At 30.6% G+C, this 11,575-nt stretch overlaps 1 protein-coding gene across 3 annotated transcripts; it reads right to left on the bottom strand.

The window, feature by feature from the left end:
• Positions 1-332: 332 nt before the first annotated feature.
• LOC123876674 (vesicle-associated membrane protein 2-like) lies at positions 333-9,675 on the bottom strand. Of its 3 annotated transcripts, none has more exons than XR_006798396.1 (7): positions 9,565-9,675; positions 6,378-6,522; positions 5,943-6,021; positions 5,775-5,854; positions 5,448-5,499; positions 4,225-4,340; positions 333-2,976 (listed from the first exon to the last, which is right to left on the bottom strand). XR_006798396.1 is itself a non-coding variant. In XM_045922967.1 (7 exons), coding segments are annotated over exons 1-7 (447 nt in total). In that variant the 5' UTR covers positions 9,567-9,675; the 3' UTR covers positions 333-2,974. The 3 variants fall into 3 exon arrangements, 2 of the variants coding, with proteins under 2 accessions (XP_045778923.1, XP_045778924.1); XM_045922967.1 differs by having other exon boundaries at positions 4,225-4,311; XM_045922968.1 differs by lacking the exon at positions 4,225-4,340.
• Between the last annotated feature and the right edge of the window lie 1,900 nt (positions 9,676-11,575).

The following is an 11,575-nucleotide window of genomic DNA, read 5'->3' as shown; positions in this document are numbered from 1 at the left end:
TAACTACTTAAGTACTACTTTTTATGTATTATTCAAAGGAACTAGTGAAAGTCTTATAATAATATAAATTTAATGTAAACAAATTAATGTTGTGTAAAATTTATAGACATATAGGTACTGTCAGTAAATTGTATAGCTATATATCGTAATAATGAGTCAAGTTATGTACTAACTATAAAGTATATACCCTATGTGATTATATTTCTAATTTATTAGCACATAAATAATTCACATTATATTTGTTTCAATAGAATGCATAGAAAAGTTGCAGTTGTTTATTTTATATTGTATAGTTCATTGTTTCAGTTATTATTGTATTCTTTTAATTTTACATTACTAAAAAAAAAAAACATTTCAATTAATGTGAAACATTGCTTGTATTTTTTCTAATTCTTTTATTGAAACCAATATAACTTGCCATTTCAGAAAAAGACAACATGGTTTCACATTGAACACCTTAATTTAAAATCTTAGTGATAAGAGTGCAATTGTTTAGTAATATTATATATTTTGCAATAATAAATTTATCAAGATTTTCATAATACATACGAACAACAAATTCAAAGTTTCATTCACATAAGAAATTAAAATTATGTCTCGATAATTCTTTAAAATAAAATAATAAATATCTGGTAATAAAATCAGACTACCTATTTAAATTTTAAATACATGTACATAATTTCAATCATAAAATTGCTAGCAATAATCCAATAAAATAAAGTATAGGTAACAATTAAGTATTATGCTTAGTGTAAAAAATATGCACAAGATAGTAAAGTCTTAAGCGTTAGTAAAATGGCTAGGAAATAATTTAATAATTAATTATGTGTAAATTTTTAATCCTTCTTTGATAAAATAACTAATATTGTCAATGGCACCATTCCTTTCCCGTAGGTGTAAATAATATGCTAATTTAATATTTAAATATACTTAGAATTAATTAAAGTTTTACTTAGTGTGATGCCCTCCTAATATTCAATATTTATTTGGTAAATGATAATTTCCAGAATTGATTATCAGATATTAAATTATTTTGATTATCATATATTAAATGATAAAATCTCCAATTTTATTCCTATAATTATCATTTTACATCTGATAAATATTTTTAATATTTTAATTTGGTAATAATAACTTGTAAAAGTTAATGGCTTCGTTGCTGGTATCGTCTCTATGTTTGAAATCATATTTTAAAACGAAGGTATCACACAAAGCAATGTTCGCAACTGTAACATAAAACACTAACAATAAATAAGGCCAAAATGGAAATAATTCCTAAATTATTTTTTTCTCTCTCAGTATTTACCCTCTTTCCGATATTATATCTAGCTTTCTTTATTCACTATACTTACCACATACCTACGTTATTTTTTTGAAGAAAATATTTATTTTGGAATCTAAACGAAACTCATAATACTTTAAACAAAATAAAGTTTATCCTTTTGTACATTCGCTTCACAAGTATCTAAACCCGTTTATCCGAACTTATTTTTAAAAATTTGTGCTATGATTAATCTTATAAGTATATAAAAATTTTTGTTTGTCTGTCTATCTGTGTGTCTGTTCGTTACCTATGTGTTCGTGCATCATTCATCGGATTGAGGTGAAAAGCACTAAACTTGTAAGCTAGTTTCAAACAAAAGAAAATAATTACTAGTGTGCACAGTTAGAAATATTTATAGCACAAAATTTTTAAGAAAAAATAATTACATTAAAGCGGTAAAATTGCACGATTAGAAAAATGTGCTGAGCAATCAAATTCTGAGATCATATATTTGTCCGTAGAAACATAATTGATTTAAATACATAATATATTGTCTGCTTCATCTTAACAATAATAATATAAATGTGAATTACGCTAGAACATAATAGTTGATTCGTACAAACAATATTGAAATAATGTCTCTATTTCGTTGCAATTAAAATTAACTTGTTTTTTCTTTCGTTTGTGCGTTGCAAACCTACCTTATTAAATCATAATAAAAGTTATATAACGCTAAATTAAAATTATAGTTAAATCAGATTCGCATCATTAGTAATAATAATAATAATAATTAATTAACGAACTGGAACTTCTTAATCCTAATAACTATTTAATTCCATACTTCTAAAATTATTAAATTTTGGCGTTTTTCGTATTCCTTTAATTTATCAATTTTTTTTCACTATTAATCATTGCTAATAATTTAATTACTAGAACAATATTAAGAAACATAATATTTTAAATAGTTTTAAAGTCTTCAAACAAAACCACTAATTTCGTAGGCCGATATTGAAACTTACTTAATTTGCAAATAGTACATTCATTTAATTACAATTTGATTTAACAATTAATAAATTACAATGCAATACGATATCACAAATTACAGATAAAGTCAAGGCACGGAAATAAACTTTTCTACTTTAGCGCTTCTTATTTACAACGCATGAAGATATTTCGATTAATTTGACGAAACGTTACATTTTAATGTAACTATTAATATAAGTACCTAGCATCGAATTATTATTGTGCCGTGAGACCAAAACAATATGAAATTTTATTATACCAGATAACATCTATTTCATTATAAATTATTTTAAAATTTTCATTGATTTTATTATGCCCCTGTTGTATTTTTAAATAAATAAATTACTTAGGTACAGATTTCAGTAAAATTGTTTTTGATTTATTAATAAAAGTTAGATATTATTTACACAACCAAAGTAAAGTCTGATAAATATTCAATGACATTTTCTCTAGTTTTCTGTTTATGTAAAAAGCTATTGTACAATATCTAAATGCTGAGCATTTTAGTTTACAGCTTTCATAGTTTTCATATTCTGTATAGTTATATTTTCTTTTAACCGTACACGTATTTCTATGCTAGGTTCTACAGTTCATTTGTTTATTATTATATTGTTTTACAGATTTATTAATAATTGTAATTACATTCTTTAGAAGAAGAGATCCTGCGATGAATGGTTACATGTATTTTCCTGTAACATATATAATAAATTTTAAAAATACAGTCAAACATATTATAATATTGGTTTAGGATGGGATGAAATATTTTAAAAGATTTTAATTATATACTTCGGTACTTTTAGTGAATTAGAGATAAAGAAAACTAAAGGTGTGTGATATTGTTGAGGTATGATATTGACATGAAATATATATTTTAATAATTAATATTATATTAATTTTATTTGTAATAATAAATGATGATTTTTACAAATATTTATTTAATGCCAATTTAATCACAATTATATTAGATACTTAATTCAAATTCCACAAAGAAAGAAAACTCGAAACTAGTAGTAGCAGTGGTGAGGGTTAAGTAACGAAGTATATTTGAAGTAATAATATGATGTATTCAAGTAGAAGTGTAAATAGCTGTAAAACTAAATTCTTTGTTGCATAAAAAATGTTCCAAAAGAGAAAAATGCGTACCTATTGCCTCTAAATACATATACGAGAATATAAGTTTATATCATCTAGCACAAAGTGTTGAAAATGGTTCCAAACTAGTGATGAGTATTCGTGTATATCAATCAGTTCAATGAAAAAAATCTTACGTGCTGGGTTGCGTACTCTTTCATGAAATATATCAAAGAAAGACAAAACATTTTACAAGATTGAAATGTAACACACCTATGGTAATTTTTTATCTATGCAGTTAATGAATTTTCACACAAACTAACAATTTGGAATCAAATGGCATCCTCACACAATGTAACTGAACTAATACAAAAATCATGTTTTTAGGATAACCGTAATATACTTACCTTACTTTATTCATCCTTACCTTACTTATTTGGTTAGTTGCACTAATAGCGAGTTTCTTCTACGCCAGATTCAAAGGTTAGAAAAAGACAAGCGCACTTGAAGCGTTCATTAAAATTCAAAACGATAAGTTATCTTAACTTGTTAAAAAAAAAATCTGAGACCGTTACTTAAACACGTGAAATCTGTCTTATTTTCAAACTTTCTGAATGTTAACTGCTTTATTGTACCTACTGCTACTGATTTTTTGCTTTTGATGGGCAGGCATAGAAGGAACTCGCCAATAAATATGAAAGCAAATGAGATCTATGAATGTACAAAGCCACAATACAAACCTTCACAAGGACATCAAGCTAAAGATGCAAATGCTTATTACATTCACGAAAGGTAAAGCAAATCTGTAAGCTCTAAAATACAAAGCGAAATCGAAAGAAGGAAAGAAGAAGATCTATCAGACTTACAATTATTATGAGTAATAACTGCAGTAGCATTGCCGGTTACAGCCGGAGTGACTACGCCGGCCACATTCGGTGTGCCACGGTATCGAACTAACCAAACATTTGTTTAATGTTATCACCTGCAAAGAGCCGTAAGCAGAACATACGCCACAAAGCATCTAGCTGCTACACTATCGCTATGTTCAATAATGAACATAAGACAAGAAAATATGTGCACTAAACTAAATCGCAACAAGTGTAAATTAAAAATTTATAACATCCCCGAGGTTACAGTAACTAGAAAAGAGCTGATAACTTTCAAACGGCTGAACCGATTTTCTTGGATTATAGCTAAGAACACTCTCGATCAAGCCACCTTTCGAACAAAAAAAACTAAATTAAAATCGATTCATTAGTTTAGGAGCTACGATGCCACAGACAGATACACAGATACACACGTCAAAGTTATAACACCCCTCTTTTTGGGTCGGGGGTTAAAATTAGAACTATTTCCAAAAAATTATAGCCAGTGTCACCCGGAATGATTTAAGGATTTCAACGGTACCCTAGACTTTGAAATGTGATCAGGCACCTATAAATTATGATGGAATAGAGAAACTCACCAAACAACCCTAAAAACATCATATTCAATTTTTTTTTTGGCCAGTGGTCTAAAAACATATTTTACTTCTAACAGACTATTGTAATTTGATTTAATGCACATACAACACAATTTGTGAATATAAATGGAAAGTATCACCAATAAATATGAGCTAAAGACAATTTGCTATAAACATCAAATATAGAAGTTTACAGACAGATTATGAAAGAACTCCAGTAAGCAAATCGAAGCATCCTAAACATTACAATGTTATACAACTAGAATATATTATTCTTATCTTTATTTTTATATATTCCTATAATAGTATATAGTTATAACACCAATATAAATCTATCAAAATATTAAATATATAAAGTACATAACATTATTTGCGTTATATACTTACTAGATACTTACTTGTTATTAATTATTATAAGACTAATTATCCACGATAAAGATGAAATTTGTTAAACTTATTAATTATAATTTATAAAACTCTGGAGTCACACAAATTTCATCTAAATATAAGGCACAAACATGATATAATATGGTACATCTAAACTCTGCTGTAATTCTAAGACCCAATCACTTTACAAGTACAACAACGAGTTTTAACAAACACAGCCATTAAAAATTCAATACTCACCAAACAGTAGGCCTATTATAACGATTCCAATGACACCCATTATGATCATCATCTGTAACGTTATAATTTGATAAATCAATAAAAATAGGAACACATCGTTACATTGCACCTATAGAAATTTCAAACCGTGACTTCTTTCGCGTAATTACCTATATAGTTTTTTATATAGATCCTGTTATATTTCTAGATCCAGACGTTTGAGATTTACACAGATTCTCAGACAATTCTGCACGTGGAATTTATGTTAGTGTATTTAAACGTGTCTTGCCAAGGTTCTACTTTTTGTATCAAGAAGGTCGATTATTGTAACATTAAATTTTAAGTTACCTTAAGATTTTGTAGCCAAAATTTGTTTTTCAAACTCTTTGCCTGCTGCTCAAACTGCGACGCTCCTTGCTGAAGTGCATCTGTAAATAATTTAATTTGTGTTTAATTTTATTTCGATACTTTTGTTTTCAAAATAGTTATGTTTATTTACAAAAATGTTTCATTTACCTGCTCTGTCGTCTAATTCTGATAACTTTGCATCCCTGTCTAACACCTTCTCAACGTTCGTTTTCATTATATCAACCACCTGTAAAATTTAATTAAGCTAAAGATTTGGGCAATGCTAACAAATATTTTCAGCATTGACATCGACTGATGTTTTCTGTAAATTAAATTTAGAGAAAACACTGCACCTTTTTCTTTTTAATATGGCAAAATAGGATGGAAAATTAATTATAATTTACAACTTAAAATATCATTCCTACTCAACAAAAAAAAAGTATGTTCAAGACTGGCACCTTCAGTTACGAAGTTTGCAAGTTTTAAATTAAAGTTAGTTTGTCTGTCCTTTTCTTAGTTCATTGTTTTCAATTCTTCAATTTTAATTTTTTTATTCTAGTTTTTTTTAATTTAAGATTTATGCTTGGTCATTAAATTGTTAACCTCGTCGACTTGTGCCTGAGTCTGTTGCAGCCTCCTCTGTGCTGCAATCTGCTGTGGCGTTCGAGGTCCTCCAATGATCTCTCCATCTGGCCCAGTTTGTGGTTCTGCTGGAGCCAAGCCGCCTGGTGTTCCGCCTTCCGCCGCCCTAGAAGAGCAAAACCAATCCTTATAACTTTCAATTTCATTAACAGACTAGAGGATACCCGCAGCTTCACCCGCGTGGATTGGTCAGATCCCCTGCAGCATCAGAATTGAGGAGTTGGAATCCAACTTTTTTATAAAACAATGTCGAAAGTTCCTCTATCGATTAAAAAAATTACGCAAATCTGTTCAGAAATCTCGGAGATATCAGTGCATAGGTAGAAAAACACAATTCCTTCATTTTTTAAATCGGTTATAAAAGTAGCTTATGTTACTCCTTGGTTATTCTACTTGTCTGTGAAAGTCCCGTCAAAATAGGTTCAGCCATTCCGAAGATTAGCCCGTTCAAACAGATAGTCCCCACGTCGATAGTCACGATAGTCGTGCCCACTCCTAGCACAAGCTTTACGCTTAGTTGGAGGGGAAAGGGGAATGTTAGTCATGATTAAAAATGGCTAATATTCTTTTTAAATAAAAAAAAAGATAGTTTTTAATTTATTTATTTTTTTAGTTTTTTTAGATTTAAGTTTATTTTATAGAATTGTCAATCATTATAAGTACTTAATTCTGTACATTTACACACTTATTAAAAAAAAAATTACATTGGTACAATTTTCAAAATCATCATTACGTTACTCATTTTATTTATGTAGGCTTGTAGGCAGAGAAAAGAAAAAGTTTACTTCGAGAATCTATTTTTGCATTTGATAAGTTTATCAATATCATGTAAAAGTTTAACCATCAATGTAACTGAGAGAAACATCAATAAAATACTGGCTATGAGCCAAGCGGTCGTGAAGTAGGCCATCAAATACTTTAGCGCTGATATTATGTGCTTCTAGTTAATTTTCAAAAGTAGTTGGAATGTTTGAATTTGAAAAGATTTTATCGGTACTTAGTGGTTTATTTCTGGTCGACTATTTCGCAGATTTTATGGAGCACCGCACAGCATCTTAGGCTGTTTTACCGAGAGTTTTATTTTGATTAGAGATATCAAAATGAGCATGACTCTTTCGGCTTGGATACTTAGAATGGTTGGGAGAGGATCCTGTGGCCTTTTACCACTTAAAAGTGTATGTGTGCCGGGTTAGATTCCCGGCAAATACAATTTTGGAATTATAATTTCTAGATTGTCTTTGGTCTAATTTGGTGGGAGGCTGTGTCTGGTTACCACATTACTGCAAAGTTGGCTGCTAAGCGATTTAACGTTCCAGTACTATGCTGCGTAGAGACCGATACGGGGAAGCTAAGTTTGGGCTTAATGAAACTGCCTACACCTTCCAAGTGAGCTTGCTTCCATCTTAGACTGCATCATCACTTACCACTAGGTGAGATCGCAATCAAACGCTAACTTGTATCGGAAAAAAGAAAAAATAGATGGACTACGCAATGAAAAGTCCTGCATGCTCGGAAAATCCAATTAGGCATGGTAAAGGCATGAATAGGAGCTTCTAGTGTTTGGACCCAAGATCCTATTATTTCCTATAACTAAATACAAATTCATAACATCTTACACCTGCGATGCGACTCAATAAGAATAAAGAGTAAAATAAAGTCCTATTCTGTCACACTTTCAGCGTCCATAAAATGTATAAGTAACTATTTATCAAAATGGATCAATACCTACATATTTAAACAGTTCAACCGATATACGTTGTCGCAATCGGGCTTACTTTTGTTATGGATATGAAACGTTTAGGTATACCTACCTACTGCTCTTCTATAATTCTAGTATGATTCCGGGATTTGTTCAAGGTCCACATATTTTTTGAGGTATTTATGAGATTACTAGATTCTTATTTTAGTATTTAACTATCGCCCTGCCTCGGCTTCGCATGGCTAGCACTGACCCATCGAAGAGCTTCCGCGTAATGGAAGCTTTAGGACGTAGCGTAGGACGACTTTTCCGACTTAATTCACAATAATTAAAAAAAAAACAAAATTCAAAATGTTTTTATTCAATTAAACTTTTACAAGTGCTTTTGAATCGTCAAAATAATCTACCACTGGTTCGGAATGCCTATCATCAACTTTTTTTCCCCAAAAATGTTCATAAATGCCTATGATCTTCTTTCGAAATCCATACTTCACTTTTTGAGATTAGATCAAACAAACACGAACTTAGCGCGGCGAGTGATTTCAATTTATAATTAATAATAATCTCTTTAAACAATAAAATCTGAACCAATTTATTATTTCATATTCAAAAGCGCATGCTATAGTTAAATAATTTTCTTGCAATGACCTCTAAATACACAGACAATGCCGGACTTTTTCCATTCACAGTTTCTTATATCTCTAATCGTTTACACTTTTATAATACTGGTCACAAATAAGTGTAACTAATTTGTCAAGCATAAATCATAGTAGGTACAATAATATACATAAACATTTTAAAATTAAACTAGCTTTTGCCCACGACTTCTTCTAAACATCCTTATCCTATCGGCTATCCTATGCTATATGTAATTTATTTTAATTATCCTATATAATTCGAAGATAGTGTAGCCTAGCTATCAGTGAAAGAATTTTCGAAATCAGATTGTCAGTAACGCAGATTATCTCCTTTTACAATGTAAGAGTGTGGACTAGCGATCGCCTAAGACTTCGCTTCCGTGTTTCAAAAACTCCAGCCTTATTCGTTGTCTACATTACAAAAGGAACTTATGTGCACAGTTTTCTATTTCTAAATGTTTGGACTGGGCGTTGATGAATTAGTCAGTGAGTTAGGATTTTTCTAATATAATTATTTCGATTCAGGCTCTTAGTAATTTTTTTTTAATTACACTACTTCACAGGATATATTACAGAATTAAAGTGCAGAGAATATAATAATTTGATATAACAAAGGGTGACCTTAACACAAAAGTGATCCCTTTCACGCTACCCGTACTTATCCTCTTATTATTCTTTTTTTTTAATAAAATTACACCATAACTCGACAGCAAAATTGCAAACAAAACAGTTTGCAATAATTTTTTTTTATGTACTAATATGGTGCTAAGTTAAAGTAAGTTAATTGGTCTCTTACAAAAATACCACTTACATTTTTCCTTGTAAATAAAACTAGAATTAGTGGCACTAAGTTAGCTCTAGGATAGGGAGCTTTTACTGACGCGTGCTTGCCGCAACACGACTGGCATGGCCGCAGTAATGTCGCGCACAAATGTGTTACGTTGGCAGCTTTTGAGTCTGCGTCACGGTGGAACTAGGTCGGTTTTTGGAGGTTCCAATTTAGTGGCATGTAGGTTTATGGGGAAAGAAATTAGTTAAATCGGCTTCAATTTTGTTGGGAAGCTAATTTATAAACTAATCTCACGTCCAGTCGTATTGTCTGGCCACGTCACATCACGTTTAGCAGTCTTGTATGATAATCAATTTGTTTATTATGAATACCACTCTTGATAGATAGTAAAATAGCTATATTATTTTTGTAAAATCCAACACTGAAACATTAGTTAAATATTAAAGCCACTGAAATTAGTAATTCTTTGGTAATTTTCGTTTAGATAAAATACCGAAAAGACATAAATTTAAATTAAGACTTTCTTAATGGTACATTAAACTGAAATTGTCAAACCGAAACCAAATCAAACCAAATAGATAACGATATTCAATCAAAGTTGGAGCAATATTTGTATCATAACTAAATAAAAATTTTCAATTTCGTAACTCTATAAATATTGTGTTATAGGCCTATCAAGTTAATGCGTAGGAACTTATGTGTAAAACTATAAATATAAATATTGTGTAAAAACCATTAACCAAGTCTTTGTCAAAAAGTGCCATACAAAAACATGACCCACTTGTCTCGCCGCCAGTACCGCAGTTGCAGAGCGCATGCGCGGCACTGCGTGAGTCGCATCGATTGTCCCCACTTGTGGGGTAGGTCCGGGTGACATCGCACGTGCTGTCAATGGATACACTTTTCTATATGAATGTACTTTGCCATAGATGTTAAACTTCGGTCTTTGCAATTGCAAACTTATTTTTTTTAATAATTAACAGGAAGTACGATTCAGTATGCATGGACTTCCTAAAAATCTATCTTCAGATGTCTAATAAATTAGATGTCTGAATTAATCAAAATTTTATTGAAAAGTTGGAATATAGAGCCTTTTCTACCTATCATAATAATATTCGCAACAAAATATACCTTAGTTTTATAAGTACCTATTTGATGTTATAAAGACGATCTTATAAGATACTAGCGAATAACCGGCGTATGCTATAATGTTTTAATGTTCGAAAATCATCTTCGCATTATTGCCTTTCTAATGAAACCGGTATGGGGCATATCGGTTTGGGTTGGATATATGTATTTAAAGTCTATAACGGACATAGGTAGAAAAATTTTTGTGACCTATTTATATTAGGATTGCATTGTGGAAACTAGAAACATGACAGTTCTTTTTTCAAATTGGAAATACTTAGTACATTATTATAAACAGCAAAACCTAATTTTTTCTTGAAGCATTCTAGAAAAAAGCAACTTTTCAATCTACTTTTTAATTAAACATTGCAATTAGGACAGTCTGCGCTTTTGGCGTTATGCTCATTTAATATTTTGCGCACATAATTATTGCAAAATGCCACGTACATCTGAATGGAAAAATTAGTTTCTACCAGAGATAATTTACTTAGGTACTTGTAATAAATTAATTACCTCTGCCCATCACATCACACTAATATTATAAAGGCGAAAGTTTGTATGTGTGTGCGTGTGTGTGTGTGTGTGTGTGTGTGTGTATGTTTGTTACTCCTTCACGCAAAAACTACTGGACGGATTTGGCTGAAATTTGGAATGAAGATAGATAATATCATGGATTAGCACATAGGCTACTTTTTATCCCGGAAAATCAAAGAGTTCCCACGGGATTTCGAAAAAGCTAAATCCACGCGAGCGAAGTCGCGGGCATCGGCTAGTATCAGATAAAACTCATTATTAATAGTTACCTGCATCCATACCTACGTACAAATGCGAGAGTGTGTTGTCCTATGTTGAGTGTGTTATCCTGGAGACGGATAGAAAATACTATTCATCCCAGAAGATAGAA

Source organism: Maniola jurtina, chromosome 22 (assembly GCF_905333055.1).
Source record: "Maniola jurtina chromosome 22, ilManJurt1.1, whole genome shotgun sequence".
NCBI classification, from domain to species: domain Eukaryota; kingdom Metazoa; phylum Arthropoda; class Insecta; order Lepidoptera; family Nymphalidae; genus Maniola; species Maniola jurtina.
This window is presented reverse-complemented; position numbering and strand designations above follow the sequence as displayed.